We start from the raw sequence: 16,348 nt of genomic DNA, 5'->3' as shown, positions 1-16,348 counted from the left end.
ATAATCCATTGGGGTTTTAGTATTAATCCCTTGGGTTTATAATATCAATCGCTTAGGTTTATTATTCACGAGTCAAACATGGTTTATTATAATGTCGACCATGGTCCAACATGGAATTGTGATAAGGATTGCCTCAATATGAAAATCAATGATGGTCGATCATGTTTATTTTAATGTTTATAATATTTTCCTTAGTGTTTATATACATTGGGTTTATAATATTATTCCCTTGGATTTAATATTATTCCCTTGGGGGATTCCTCCCACTGGATTGGGAAGCGATCGCTATGCTAGGGTTCTGAGCGACCCATCTACGGCACCGACAGCACACCAGGCTAGATCATTTCAGAGGTGAGAGGGCAGCTGCAGAGTTCCGGAACTGCAGCGCATCAGGGCCTCACCATGGCACAACCTCTGGGGGGGGCGTCAGAGCCCTCCCCGTCGCAGCAAGATCCTGCGCAAAACGTCATTTTTGGCTCAGTGGACAGAGAGATCCTGAACAGGGGGAAAAAACCCCAGAACGACAACAAAGGAAACGGAAGACGTAAGGAAGGAGAAAGCGGTCCCCAAGAGGGAACAGAAAAGTCTGAAGAAGGTCCGAAGATAACTTCAACCACATGCAGACCAGTGGCCAAGGAAAGGCCACGAATCGAGCTGCCAGGAGACAAGATTGACAGAAGAATAGAGTTCATGCGAGATCACGCCCTCATTGGGAAGTTCATAGGGTTCTGGCCTACTGAGAAAGCCCTATATGGTTGGATAGCGGCGAAATGGAAACCAAAAGGGGATGTCACGCTACAGCTAGGGCCGAAAGGTTTCTTCACAGCAATCTTTTATTGCTTGGAGGACAAATACAGAATACTAGTAGGAGGGCCTTACTTTTTTAATTCGGCTGGATTATACCTGCGGGATTGGATCCCCAGATTTAACCCAGACAAGGAAGATTTAACATGGGCGCCAGTCTGGATCAGGTTATACTCTCTCCCGGATGAATACTGGGAGGAGGACTTACTCAAAAGGATTGGAAATGGGGTGGGAGAATATATCAAAGCGGCAGAAGAAACCAAGTCTCGTAAGTACATCTCCTACGCTCGAATTTGTGTATTCATTCGCCTCAATGAAGCTCTTCCAGAGTCAGTAACTCTAGCCCATCGAGATGAGGAATGGATCCAGCCTCTCGACTATGAACATGTTCCTTTTCGATGCTGAAAATGTCATGCCCTAGGTCATCTCTTTAGGGATTGCCCTCAAAATGTCCAAAACAGCTTACCTGACTCTTCTGATACCCCTGCCCAGGACGGCTTCACTAAAGTCCCTAGCAGGAAGCGTTCTCACAAAAAACCCCAAAATGGGTCTAAACCCCAGCCCAACAAGTCTCATGGCCCAGTAACCAAGAACAGCTTTGATATTCTTAGCCAAGCCTCTGAGGAACCCCCATCCAATGTTGAAGCCAACCCTGATCACCCATCCTCCTCTTCTCCTCCCCCTTCATCTAATCCCCCTCCTAAATCTCCATCCCCCATCATCATCCCTACCATTCTTAAAAGGGATCAGAAAGATGCTGTAGAGATCCTCAAAGAAATGGAAGTTGATGGTAAAACAGACCTTCCCCAGAATCCAGAGACCAGCATTGAAGACAGCGATCAACCGCAAATAATGGAAGAAGAGCCAGAGAGTATAGATCTGAATGGCTTAGACATCCTGGAATTGGAACTGGCTTGCAAAAAGAAAGCATACGATACAATTCCAGAGCTTCAACTCAATAAGCTCGAAGTGATCATTTCTCGAGCTTATCATCAGAACCAACTCGGGATACAACCAGGCAGCCAGTGGGATGGAAGTCTGCGCCCAAAAGATACAAAAAAAAGAGGAAGAAAGACAGACCTGCAAAGAACAATAGAGATTGGGAAAATCCTGGTAGATTCAGGCAGATATGCTAAGTTGACAAAGTACTACAAGCCCTCTGTCAACGGTTAATCATGAAGCTGGTGTCTTGGAATATAAGAGGGCTAAATAGCCCCGGAAAACTCAGGATGTTAAAAAACATGATAAAAAAGGAAAAGCCACAAATGTGCTTTCTCCAGGAAACTAAGTGTAATAGTACTACGCTAGGCAGCATTCTTTCAAAAGCCTGGCCCGGATGTAGTTCGGTTGCAGTGGATGCCTCCGGAGCTTCAGGAGGGTTGGCAATAGCATGGAATACCCAAGCGGTATCCCTTTCAGATTTTCATGCAGCACACTACCTTATACAGGCGACCTTTCACATTTTGGGCACCAATATTTACGGCAACCTATCAAATGTTTACTTCCCACAAGACACTGGAAGTAAGGTAGCGCTCCTTGACACGATTGAAGCTCTAAGAAACAACAGAAGGTACCCACTCTGGATCATTGCTGGGGATTTCAACATGATAACTAAAACTGAAGAGAAGCTAGGAGGCAGAAGTAGATTGGAGCCTGAAGTCAGTCGCTTCAAGGATTTCATACAAGCAACATCTCTTATAGACATGCCGTTCTGTAATGGCACCTTTACCTGGAGTAATCGCAGGGCTGGCAAACACCAAATCGCATCCAAATTGGATCGCTTCCTCCTCTCAGACAACGCGGTCCACTTAGGAGGAGACATCTCAGCGGCCATCCTTGCTCACACTGGATCGGATCACTGGCCAATAGCTCTACAGTGGCAAAGACCAGGTAACTTAATCAAAAGACCCTTCCGTTTTGAAGGATTTTGGCTCACGCATCCCACTTTCAAGGAGTTTGTCAAGACTACCTGGGCCTCATTCATTCCCCCAGAAGGAGCAAAAATGTATCAATTCCAGCAAAAGTTAAGATTTCTCAAAAGTCACCTAAAAAGATGGAACAGGGAAACCTTTGGAAATATCTTCGAGGCGCAGCAAAAGCTAATTCAGGACCTGGAGATTCTTCACCAAAAGATTATCACGGAGGGGCACACGGAAGCCACCCTGGAGTAGGAGCGGATCATCCATAGTCAGCTGGAGAATAGGAGGAAGCAGGAAGAAATCTACTGGAGGCAAAAGTCAAGGGTCAGATGGCTGAAGGAGGGTGAGCGTAATACCAAATTCTTCCACAGAACTACAGTTCAGCGAAGAATGCATAACAATATACCCTTCATTCAAAACCAAACAGGGGAAAAAGTAGAAACTCATGAGGAAATTGAAGAGGAACTCCTCAACCACTTCCAACAGATCCATCAAGAGCAGAGAGAAGATCGGCGACAGGCCATTCGCAAAATCACCAGCAATATTCCAAAGATCATAACGGAGGAACAAAATGATCTCCTAATGCGCCCTATTCGTCCCTAGGAAGTGGATGAAGCAATGACGCAGCTCAAAGAAGGTAAAGCCCGAGGGCCAGATGGATTTACCACCACTTTCTTTCACTCTTTCTGGGACATGCTAAAGGAGGAAGTCTGGCAGATAGTTGAAGAATCCAGGGCAATGCGCTGGCTTCTTCCCTCTCTCAACTCCACCTTTATTACTCTCATCCCCAAAGAGGAGGACTCCATCACCCCTGACAAGTTCAGGCCAATTGCATTATGCAATGTCATTTACAAAGTTATATCAAAAGTCATAGCAAATCGTCTTAAACCGCTCCTTCCTGGGCTCATCTCTCCGGAACAGTCAGGGTACGTGGAAGGACGACATATAATGGATGGCATCCTACTCTCTCACGAAATCATTCACTCCCTCAAGCACTCAAAGCAAGCAGGTATGCTTCTCAAATTAGACCTTTCCAAGGCATTTGACAAACTAAGCTGGAATTACATTCATCATATGCTAAAAGCTTTTGGTTTCTGCTCTTCTTGGATCCGTTGGATCATGAGCCTGATTACTACCACTCATTTTTCAATTCTTGTTAATGGTATTCCCTCCCGTCCCTTCAATCCCTCCAGGGGTATCCGGCAAGGGGATCCCCTCTCCCCCTTTCTCTTCATCCTTATGGCTGAAGGGTTGGGGCGACACATCAAACAAGCCCTCCATTCTCATCAGATCAAAGGCATCTCCGTGCACAACTCCCCTGCCACCTCCCACCAGCAGTTCGTAGATGATACTATGCTTTTTGGCTATCCATCTGCTCAAGAAGCCCTCCGTCTGAAATCCCTCCTCCAGGATTTTTCGGAGGCCTCGGGCATGCATATCAATTGCGCTAAATCACAGGTTTTCTTCTTCCATACTCCGCCCTCGGTCAAATCCGCAGTTTCTCGCATCTTGGGTTTCCCCTCGGCTTCCCTACCCTCCAAATACCTGGGCGCACCCCTCACGGCTTCAGCCATTAAGCTACCCGCATGGCGCTCCCTTCTTGAGAAACTTGAAAACTGTCTCAACCTCTGGACTTATAGATCTCTTAACTTAGCCAGTCGAATTGTCCTCATCAAATCGGTTTTGTAGGCAATGCCTCTGTACTTGTTCTCTATTCTAGTTGTGCCAAAGTGGGTTTTAAAAAGCATAAGAAACCTTCAGCGCAATTTTCTGTGGAGCAGCTCTGCTACCAATCGCAAATGGGCCCTGGTGAAGTGGACCAATGTATGCATGCCCAAAGATAAGGGAGGCATTGGGTTAAGGGACCCTGAGCACAGCAATTCCATCATGAACGCCAAGATCTGGTGGCAATGGATCACTAACCCAGATAAGCCCTGGGGAAAAATCTGGACAGCCAAATATGCAGGAAATCGACCTCAAGAAGAACTCATCAGATTCATTCCTACTGAAAAGGGATCCACAATTTGGAATGCAGCCAAGCAGCACTATCAGATAGTCCAAAAGCACAGCTTCTGGGAAATCAGGAATGGATGCACTGCAAGATTCTGGACTGATGCCTGGAATCAAATGCCTAAACTCAAAAATATTCTTCACCCTTCTCTAATTCCAGATAGGCAGGAGCAACAGCAGGAAAAAGTTCACCAATTCTGAATGTCGGAGATGGAGTATGGCTTCAGGAAATGGAAACAGAGCAAACAAATACTCAACAGCACAGATGTCCGGAAGGAGGAAGAGCTCAGGATCGAACTAAGGAAAAGAAGTATTAGGCAGGATAATGGTGGGGATATTCTTAGATGGGGATACCTACCCAAGAGATCCTACACTCCCTCAGAAGCCTACAAGTTGATATGCAACTTCCCCTCTCCTCCAGACCCTGTTTGGAGCAGAATATGGGAGCTCGGACCTTGGCCAAAAATCTCCTACTTTCTCTGGCTGGTAGGTCACAAAAAAATTCTCACTTGGGATAAGCTGAGAAAGCGGAACTTTCACGGACCCTCGATTTGTCTTAACTGCTCTCAAAGTGAAGAAACTCTCCATCATCTCCTGGATACCTGTCCTCTAGCCAATCATCTATGGGATAAGGTTAGTTTCAGATGCCAAAAAAGATGTAGAGGGGAGGGCGACATCATCAATTCCTTAAGACAATGGCCAAAGCATCCCTACAAAAGTAAGATCCTCAACCACTTATGGAGTATCATTCCGGGGATTGTCCTCTGGAATGTCTGGAAGGAAAGAAATCAACATATTTTCAAAAACAAACGATCTCCTTTAGAAGAAACCTGGAGCAGGATTCATAGGAACATTCAAGAGATGATGGCACTTCAGGTATGGAATAAGGAAGATCTTCCATCTACAGATAATGAGCATAACATTCTAGACAATTGGCAGCTGCAGTTACCTCAAGATTCTCTCAAGATCAATACTCCTAATAGCAACTGTAAAATCATCTGCCAGTGGAAAGCCCCTCCCAAAAACTCATACAAGCTGAATTTCGATGGGGCTTCCAAGGGCAATCCAGGAGCAGCCGGATACGGAGGCATATTGAGGGACTATGAAGGCACTCCTATACAGATTTATTTTGGGAGCATAGGGTGGGATACCAACAACTCAGCAGAGTTGGAAGGGCTGTGGCAGGGCCTTCTGCAAGCTTGGAATCTCAACCTTCAACCCCTGATTGTAGAAGGTGACTCCCAGATTCTTATCAACATGGCCATCCGTATACAGAATGGCTCGCAAGCAAGGAAAGTAGCACCTAGTTGGAGGCTAGAAGCAAGGCTAAATGACATAGCACAAAAGCTCAGCAATTCTAGAGCCATCTCCTTCATACACACTCAAAGGGAAGGCAATAAAATAGCAGACCTCCTAGCCAACATTGGAGCAAAGACTGATCTCCCCCTTCTATTTGGAGGCACAGATATCATTCCTAACAGGCAACAGCTCCAGGAATGTCAAAGCCTGATCTAAGAAGAGGCTGTCGCCCGGATGCGGGTGTCATCAAGTCTGGACAGGGAGAGCCACATGCCTAGCATGGGCTGCCACGTGAGGATCAAGGGCCTTTAATGCCTCTCGCCGCCGAGACTTCAAGTCGGGAGAAGCATAAGGCTAGCCTTAATGAAGGCGCTGGAGGCGATGGCAAGCCTGCAGAGAGTATTCAATGCGGGCAAGTACCGAGGGAATGTTAATGGGTTTAAGAATGATGGATTTTTGGGGTGCAAATCTCAGTGCGACGAGAAGGCTACTCAGAACTCTGAGCGAAGATGCTGCGATTTCATTGCTGAGAGCTCGGACGAGGTCCGCTTCATGCTTGGTTTTTCTGGTCTTTGTCTATGCTCAGTTGTGCTCAGCCTCGACCCAATTTGGAGACAGCAAGTAGCTGGTAAGGAACGAAGTAATAGTAGGCCCTCCTCTGCTCTGGAACAGGATAAGGAATTTGCGGATACCATGGCGCGGCCGCGTGAAAGGATGCCTTGCAGAAGAGGTTTAGGGCGTGGTGAATCCTCACGCCCCCCTGCAGCGGATGTTCACCATCACTGCTGCTGCTGCTATTGTTACAGAAGGGCGGGAGCTACCCCAATTCCAGCCAGTCAGCTTCTGGAGGCTGGTAGCTCCAATGATGGAGTGCCCATGCTCCCAGCGTTTGGCTCTGTCATTTTTACACTGGGCAGCTCCAGGGACAATGCTGGAATTAATGCACATATCTCAGTGCTTTTCGCCAAAATTCCTGAGGAGAATGAGGAAGGATCGTCAATGGTCCCTCCTGAGGAACGTCCAGAGGACAATAAGGGGAAGCGCCCAATGGGGGAGCCATCGAATGCAGAGGGTAATTCAGAGAGGGAGCCTCAGCAAGCCCCCTCCCGAACTCGAGAACAAGAGCTGCCAGCCCCCGCGCAAGATCCCATGGCACTATGGGAGGGTATCCCAGAGGGACAAGGATGGTGCAGAATACTTGAAGAGAAACCAAAGGAGTAACCCCCAGCGGCACTCCCACGCATTTGCTTTCTTATCTCAGGTCGGGTACGGGGTCTCGGTTGATATCTGGTTTACGTCTTATGTCTTTGTTTGTTTCCTTTCTGTTCTGAGTCATGTTAGCGGCTACTCTAGTCTTTCTGCTCTGGGTTATGCTCGCGGCTATTATAGTCTTTCTGGGTCATGAGTCTTTTGTGGGATGCCCCTGCGTGGGCCGTTTTGGTGCTACATTGGAATATCACCGTGTCATGTGTATCGTTCTAAACTGGAAATATCGCCCTACGAGGCAGAATTATGAGTCTGATAGAGCCGCCCAAGGAGCCACAGTTGGTCCTGGGCAGCCAGTCTTTTTTGGATGTAATGTTTACCTGTATATAATAATATAGATTAGTTAGTGTTGCCGAGAAAAAAAAAATATTATTCCCTTGGGTCCATAATCCCTTGGGGTTTTAGTATTAATCTATTCTTTTTATTATTCCTTTGGGGTTCTCATATTAATTCCTTGGGTTTATTATTCCCTTAGGTTTATAATATCGATCATGGTAAACCACTATCAATCATAGCCAACCACGGTCAACCATGCTTGAATGTCACATCATGACAAGGATTTTCTCACCATGAAAATAAATAATAATCCCTTGGGTTTATTATTACTTTGGGTTTATTATATCAATCCCTTGGGTTTATTATTCCCTTGGGTTTATATTATTATTTCCTTTTGTTTAACAGTATTCCCTTTGGTTCATAATCCCTTGGGGTTTTAGTATTATTCCCTTGGGTTTATAATATAATTCGCTTGGGTTTATTATTCCCGAGTCAAACATGGTTTATTATGATATTAACCATGGTCCAACATGGAATTGTGATAAGGATTGTTTGAAAATAAAAATCAGTGATGGTCGATCATGTTTATTTTAATGTTTATAATATTTGTCTAAGGGTTTATATACGTTGGGTTTATAATATTAGTCCCTTGGGTTTAATACTATTCCCTTGGGTTCATAATCGCTTGGGTTTATTATTCCCTTACGTTTGTAATATCGATCACGGTAAACCATTGTCAATCATAGCCAACCATGGTCAACCATGCTTGAATGTCACATTGTGACAAGGATTGTCTCACCATGAAAATAAATCATGTTTATTTTAGTGTTTGTAATACTTATATTTCAGTTTACGCATGTTTAGTTTACAATATTAGTCCCTTGGGTTCAATATTATTCCCTTGGGTTCATAATCCCTTGGGTTTTTAGTATTAATTCCTTGGGTTTATTATTCATTTCGGTTTATAATATCAATCCCTTGGGTTTATTATTCCCTCAGGTTTATAATATCAATCATGGTCGATGATGGTTGAATGTCACATTGTCAGAAGGGTTGTCTCACCATGAATAAATCATGTATATTTTAGTCTTTGTAATATTTATATTTTGGTTTACAAATGTTGGGTTTATAATATTAGTCCCTTGGGCTTAATATTATTCCCTTGGGTTAATAATCCATTGGGGTTTTAGTATTAATTAATTGTGTTTATTATTCATTTGGGTTTATAATGTAAATAACTGGGGTTTATTATTCCGTTAGGTTTACAATATCAATCCTCGTCAAACATTTTCAATCATAGCCAACCATGGTCAACGATCTTTGAATGTTGCATTGTGACAAGGATTGTCTCACCATAAAAAAAACCATGTTTAATTGTAGTTTTTGTAGTATTTATATTTGGGTTTATCAATGTTGGGTTTATAATATTAGTCCCATGGGTTTAATATTATTCCCTTCGGTTCATAATCCCTTGGGGTTTTAATATTAATCCCTTAGATTTATTATTCCTTTGGGCTTATAATATCAATCCATTGGGTTTATTATTGCCTTAGGTTTATAATATCAATCATGGCAAACCATTGCCAATGATAGCCAACCATGATCAAACATGGTTTAATGTCACATTGTGACAAGGATTGTCTCACCATGAAAATAAATCATGTTTATTTTAGTCTTTGTAATATTTATATTTGGGTTTACAAATGTTGGGTTTATAATATTAGTCCCTTGGGTTTAATATTATTCCCTTGGGTTCACAACCCCTTGGGGTTTTAGTATTAATCCCTTGGGTTTACTATTCATTTGGGTTTATAATATCAGTCCCTTGGGTTTATTATTCCCTTAGCTTTATAATATCAATCATGGTCAACCATGGTTGAATGTCACATTGTGACAAGGATTGTCCCACCATCAAAATAAGTCACATTTATTTTAGTGTTTGTAGTATTCATATTTGGGTTTACCAATGTTGGGTTTATAATATTAGTCCCATGGTTGAATGTCACATTTTGAAAAATATTGTCTCGCCATGAAAATAAACCATTTTTATTTTAGTGTTTGTGATATTTATATTTGGGTTTACCATATGGGAGTATTAGTCCCATGGTTGAATTTCCCATTTTGAAAAATATTTTCTCAGCATGAAAATAAATCATGGTTATTTTGGTCTTTGTAATATTTATATTTGGGTTTACGAATGTTGTGTCTATAATATTAGTCCCTTCGGTTTACTATTATTCCCTTGGGTTCATAATCCTTTGGGGTTATAGTATTAATCCCTTGGGTTTTAGTATCAATCCCTTGGCTTATTATTCCCTTAGGTTTATAATATCAATCATGGTTAACCATGATCAACCATGGTTGAATGTCACATTATGACAAGGATTCTCTCACCATGAAAATAAAACATGTTTGTTTTAGACTTTGTAATATTTATATTTGGTTTTACGAATGTTGGGTTTATAATATAAGTCCCTTGGGTTCATAATCCCTTTGGTTTTAGTATTTATCCCTTGGGTTTGTTATTCATTTTTGTTTATAATATCAATCCCTTGGGTTTATTGTTCCCTTTGCTTTATAATATCAATCATGGTAAACCATTGTCAATCATAGCCAAACATGGTCAACCATGGTTGAATGTCACATTGTGACAAGAATTGTCTCACCATCAAAATAAACCATGTTTATTTTAGTCTTTGTAGTAATTATATTTGGGTTTACCTATTTTGGGTTTATAATATTAGTCCCATGGTTGAATGCCGCATTTTGACAAATATTGTCTCACCATCAAAATAAACCATGTTTATTTTAGTGTTTGTAATATTTATATTTGGGTTTGCGAATGTCGGGTTTATAATATTAGTCACTTGGACTTAATATTATTCCCTTGTGTTCATAATCGCTCGGGTTTTTAGCATTAATACCCTGGGTTTATTATTCATTTAGGTTTATAATATCAAACCTTTGGGTTTTTTATTCCCTTAGGTTTATAATATAAATTGTAGCCAAACACGGTCAACCATGTTTGAATGTCGCATTGTGACAAGGATTGTCTCACCATCAAAATAAACTATGTTTATTTTAGTGTTTGTAGTATTTATATTTGGGTTTACCAATGTTGGCTTTATAATATTAGTCCCATGGGTTTAATATTGTTCCCTTCGGTTCATAATCCCTTGGGGTTTTAGTATTAATCCATTCGTTTTAGTATTCCTTTAGGTTTAGAATACTAATCATGGTCAACCATTGTCAATCATAGTGAACAATTGTCAACCATGTTTGAATGTCTCATTGTGATAGCAATTTTCTCACCATCACAGTAAACCATGTTTATTTTAGTGTTAGTGTTTATATTTGGTTTTAACAATATTGGGTTTATAATATTAGTCCCATGGGTTTTTAATACTATTTCCTTGGGTTCATAATCCCTTGGGGTTTTAGTATTAATCCCTTAGCTTTATTATTCCTTTAGGTTTATACTGTCAATACCTTGGGTTTATTATTCTCTTAGGTTTATAATATCGATCATGGTCAACCATTGTCAATCATAACCAACCATTGTCAACCATAGTTGAATGTCACATTGTGACAAAAATAGTCTCACCATGAAAATAAACCATGTTTATTTTAGTCTTTCTAATATTTATATTAGGGTTTACCAACATTGGGTTTATGATATTAGTCGCTTGGGTGTAATATTATTTCCTTGGGTTCATAATCCCTTGGGGTTTTATTGTTAATCGTTTAGGTTTATAATATCAATCATGGTCATCTTTATTAATCTATTGTGTTTTAATACCAATTCTTTGCACTTCTTGATCCCTTAGGTTTTTAATATTTATCTGTTGGGTTTAGTAATTCCTTGGGTTTATAATATTAAATGGTTAGGTTTATTAGTTCCTTGAGTTTAAAATATTAGTCCCTTTTGTTTAATATTATTCACGTTGGTTCATAATCCCTTGGGATTTTAGTATTAATCCCTTGGGTAATAATAAACAAAAGGGACTAACATTATAAACCCAATGTATACAAACCCTAAGATAAATATTAAAAATACGAAAATAAACATGGTTGAATTAATAAAGCCTAATAATAATAATAATAATAATAATAATTATTATTATTATTATTATTATTATTATTATTATTATTATGAGTTTATAGTGTTATAATAATAATAATGTAATAATCATAAATATATAAGAATATCGTTGTTATTATTTATATAGTTATTAATTATCATATATAGTTGGTCTTTAAAAAATTACACATAATAATTCACTTATCACAATTCTAATTATTATTGGATCATGGTTGTTATTATGTGCTAATTTTATTATTATAATAATAATTCAATATAATTGTGATTATTATTATTATTATTTTATATTATTGTTATAATAATATAATCATAATCATAATATATTATTATTATAATAATAAAATAATATAATAGTAATTATTATTACTATTAATATAATAGCTATTATATTTATATTATTATTATCATTATTATAATATATTATAATAATATTAATTATATTACTATTATAATAATAAGTATATTTGTATATTATTAAATAATATAATGATAATATAATATTATTATAATATCAGTGAGATATTATTATTATTATATAATATAATATTATTATCATAATAATATAATAATAATTATATTATTATATTTTTTTAATAATATAATGATAATCTACTATTATTATGAGTTATTCTTATTATTAATTAATATTACTAATATTATTAGGAGTTTATATTATTATTATAATATTAATATAATATTCATATAATAATATATATAAATAATCTGGTTGTTAATATTTATATAGTTATTAACAATCATAATTAGTCGGTGTTTAAAAAAATACCCATAATAATTATTAATGTGGTTGATATAAACCTATTGGCGTATATCAACCACATTGGAAAATGTGGTTGTATATATGTTTCATATAAGCCTATTGACGCTTATCAACTACATTGGTAAATGTGGTTGTGCTAGTATATTAATATTGTAAGGGAGTTTCATAGAGAGCAGATTTGATCATTGTACTCTCGGAGGTCGCTTTCGTTGTTCTCATTTATTCAAATGGCATCCATATGACTGGAGTTTCGAAAAATGATTTTTATGCGCAGACAAATGATCTAGTGGGGTTGTTTGACGAGTGCAGAAGATCCTGATATCATCGAGATAGATTGGGCTTCAGACAGTGAGGATCTATTGACAACATCATTTTTTCTTGTTGGGTTTTTCATGTCAATTGTAGGATCGAAGGCTCTGCGGTGATCACTATATCCAATAGATATGCATCGAGGGAACACAATTTGGTGCTTTTGTAATGGATGGGTTTGTTGGATCATGGAAGCCGTGGGTGAAATTGTGTCTGGACGTCATGATAGTAGTATATTTCAATGCAAATCTGGGGTTGAGAAAATATATTGGTGGGTACCAGAGCTATAGAGAGCACGTGGCCCTTTACCATTGTCTTGATTTCAAAGAAACCTTGATCAAAAATGGGAGGGTGCTTCTAAAAATTATTAGGCTCAAAACTTGGATCATCTCTCCATCAAAGATCCAACAGATCACAACAAGTTAAAAACAAATGGGCTTCACTCACATTTGTCGATGATTGGGAATTGAATGGATTTACTTTGGATCAAGACGCTTATGGCAGTAAGGGGTTCTCAAATCCTTCCTAGTTTTGTGTCGAATTTTCTTGGTATGTCATCTAGGACACCCACTCGACCTTTGAAAATACAAGTCCCGTCAAAAGAGAATTTGGATACTGGTTTTCGAACCCTATATCCGCTAACAGGAACCCATTTCCAAATTTTTATAAAACCCCTCGAAGGAAAATCTGTTTCCATGATGGTTTAGAATAGGGAGCGGGTTCATTCCCTTAAGCAGAAGATTCACATATATTTGGGTATTCCGTCAAGTCTCCAAAGCATGATTTATGTAGTGAAAACATTACAAGATAAATCCAAGATGCAAGACTATGGCATTGAACATGATTCAACCATTATTTTTAACACAATTATTTGGATGATGTCCTAGATCTAGTTCTAAAGGTCTAGTGTCATTCAAGGATGTGGGGGAAGGAGGGACAGATTCACATAAAAAATCACCTCATTCCCCTAATATCCATGTTCATTATATTATGGAATAGATGATCTAGGTGTCGGCTTTGACAATCAATTTTCTCGAGGTCAATGAGCTCTATGATGATTTCCATGCGAGAGTAGTTATATGCAGATTTAACTGATTTTTGCCCAAGTCAAAGGACTTACATCAATGGATATTCTCCACTTGTATGAAAACTGTGATATTCACTTATGTTCTAGGAGATTTTTTGTTCTGAAATTTGACACAACAAAAGATATGGATTATTTTTTAAAAGAGGGACCATGGTTCTTGGGCGGTGTTAGTATATTCATGATCCCATGGTTCCTGGGCTTTGATGAAAATACCATGGTGGTCTCTAAAATTCTAGTATGGGTTAGCTTACATAAAATACCCTTTCACTTTTGGCATTAGAAAGTGTTAGAAGGGATAGGGAATTCATTGGGGAAGCTCCTAATGTTGGATGCAGATAGAGTCCCAAAAGGAATTTTTACAATTTTCAGAATTTGTGTAGAGATAGACCTTAGTAAGGGCTTACATGATCACATTATTCTGATTCATAACAATGTGCATTGTTCCTAGCCTCTAGATTTTAAAACTGGTCATCTTCAAAACTCATGTCCTCAACAAAAGAAAGACCCCAAAAGAAAAAATAGACAAGCCGAAAATCCAAAAGGATGGAAGTTCCGAGATTCACAGGAAGTCGAAGCAGAGAAGGAAGAAATCATGAAGAACACTACAAACATTATTGAATAGAATTCCCAGGGTACCATAAAGAAGAACGAGAAAGAGAAGAATATTTTGTTAGCTCCAAATGTGTCCAAAGTGATAACACCTACAACTTAGTAGCAGAATATTGTGAAGATTTCTTATGAAAAAGAAGCAAGCGACACCAAAAGATTCCATGCCTAAGATATTGGAGACTCTCACAAAGAAATCCTTGTAAATGTAGAAGAAAAATAAATGGCTAATGTATCCTCCACTGCCAACTCTAATGGCTCGCGGAAACTGCAGAAAACAAAGGGTAGAAAAGAGTAGATTAGATGTTTATCTCTCTTGTGAGTTTTTTCATGCATGGTTGTAGCACATGTTTGTTGATTGATTAAATAACTAATATCTTGATATTCTTTGTGCATCTACAACATGTAATTTTCACTATTCTCTATAATGGAAATTACGAATTTTCATGGGGAAAAATAGGAATATTGTAATATATATCTATATCTATATCTATATCTATATATATATATATATATATATATATATATATATATATATATATATATATATATATATATATATATATATATATATATATTTTCTGTGTAAATACTAATTCTATTAAAAAGAGAAAATTATGTACATGGAGGTCGAGACCTCAGAGGGGGCAGATGCCAGCCCTCAGCCAGAGATTCAGAGACATACATTTCATGCTTTCTGCCATTTCCAGATTACAGACTTCAAAAGATTTTGTGTTAGACCATGACCCACTGAAATATTTCTGTTCTGATTCTAACATGACATAGCTAACACCTTCAGAGGTTTTACTAAGACGCATGCTATCATGCCCGCCATGAACAAAAATGACAAAATAGTACCCATCAAACCCATAGTTGTAGCTGCAAACAGAGAACAGGTTGGCTAGCGCCAAGAGCTTAAACAAGAACTTAAACCAGACACAGGACCAGAGACCTAGAAACGAAGACACATAGCAAAAAATAAATAGAGCGAAGGCAAGAGTGCCACCCGTCGGTGATGAACTAGGCTTAGTCTGCATGCTGCGGAGAGTCGGGTATGTCCTTATCCACCTGGCTAGACAAAGCGACCCAGGTGACGAAGCCATTGTCATCAATTCCTTCAATGCCGCCTTTAGGAGTAGTTACCAGGTTGAGAATGTTGCCTGCACGATGAGTCGGTCCACGGGCAAGAATCTCGTTCTGTGTTGAGTCGGCCGGATGCAGAGGCGCTTCAGAAACAGGGGTGTCATCCTCCATGTTGTGAGTGTTAGACACCACCCCAGCCATTTCCCCCTAAAGGACACTATCTTCCTGAGATTGAGAGGAGGTAGTGTGGGCTGAGCTGGTAGGATTACTCTCCTCCTCAGCAAGAATGACTGTGATGCTAGCAGACAACACAGGCCTGTTGAGCCTGCTGTGGAAGGTGACCCTGGTAGTCTGAAAGGAATTGTGCGGAAGAGGCCCAGCTTGACCCGAGGGCGGTGAGGATGGGGAGGCCGAAGCAATGGGTATGACATTCTGCGGAGCAGGCCGAGAGGTTCTTCCTCTGTTCCCAGTGTTACCTCCTCGGCGTGGGACTCCTCAACGGTGAGGCATTCTCAGAATGACAGACCAACTGGGAAAGGGAAGATGGTGGAGCTGACTGGAGAGAATCTGAGCACAGAGGAGACCAACAACACCAGTTAACCAAGCTAGCTTCCAAACAAGTTGAGCCAGGCAGGGGTGCGGGAAGCACCACGAGCAGAGGTAAAACGAACCAGTGACAATGGCGTGAATCAGATATGGATCCATACATAAAACCTTAAGCAAGAGCTCTTGAACTAGGTGCTCATAAATGCTGATTTGTGCGACCAACATTCCGTTTTGCAGATGATTAAATGCGCATGCAATGGAAA

At 39.5% G+C, this 16,348-nt stretch overlaps 1 protein-coding gene across 1 annotated transcript; it reads left to right on the top strand.

The window, feature by feature from the left end:
• The first annotated feature begins 402 nt into the window (after positions 1-402).
• On the top strand, positions 403-2,975 carry LOC149221673 (uncharacterized). Its single transcript, XM_089387446.1, has 3 exons — positions 403-1,137; positions 1,297-1,840; positions 2,158-2,975. The coding sequence occupies exons 1-3, from the start codon at positions 403-405 to the stop codon at positions 2,973-2,975; spliced, it is 2,097 nt and encodes a 698-aa protein (XP_089243572.1).
• The last annotated feature ends 13,373 nt before the right edge of the window (positions 2,976-16,348 follow it).

The sequence above is a fragment of the Pinus tabuliformis genome, chromosome Q, assembly GCF_031772625.1.
Source record: "Pinus tabuliformis cultivar Carrire ecotype Pingquan chromosome Q, CPIR1, whole genome shotgun sequence".
In the NCBI taxonomy this organism is placed as follows: domain Eukaryota; kingdom Viridiplantae; phylum Streptophyta; class Pinopsida; order Pinales; family Pinaceae; genus Pinus; species Pinus tabuliformis.
This window is presented reverse-complemented; position numbering and strand designations above follow the sequence as displayed.

Excerpts from the sequence above, each read along its gene's own strand:
- LOC149221673 (XM_089387446.1), top strand. The coding sequence starts at position 403 with ATGGCACAACCTCTGGGGGGGGCGTCAGAGCCCTCCCCGTCGCAGCAA. Across the intron at positions 1,138-1,296 it reads ATGAAGCTCTTCCAGAGTCA|GACGGCTTCACTAAAGTCCC; the intron begins GTAACTCTAGCC and ends ACCCCTGCCCAG. Across the intron at positions 1,841-2,157 it reads AGGCAGCCAGTGGGATGGAA|TGGATGCCTCCGGAGCTTCA; the intron begins GTCTGCGCCCAA and ends GTTCGGTTGCAG.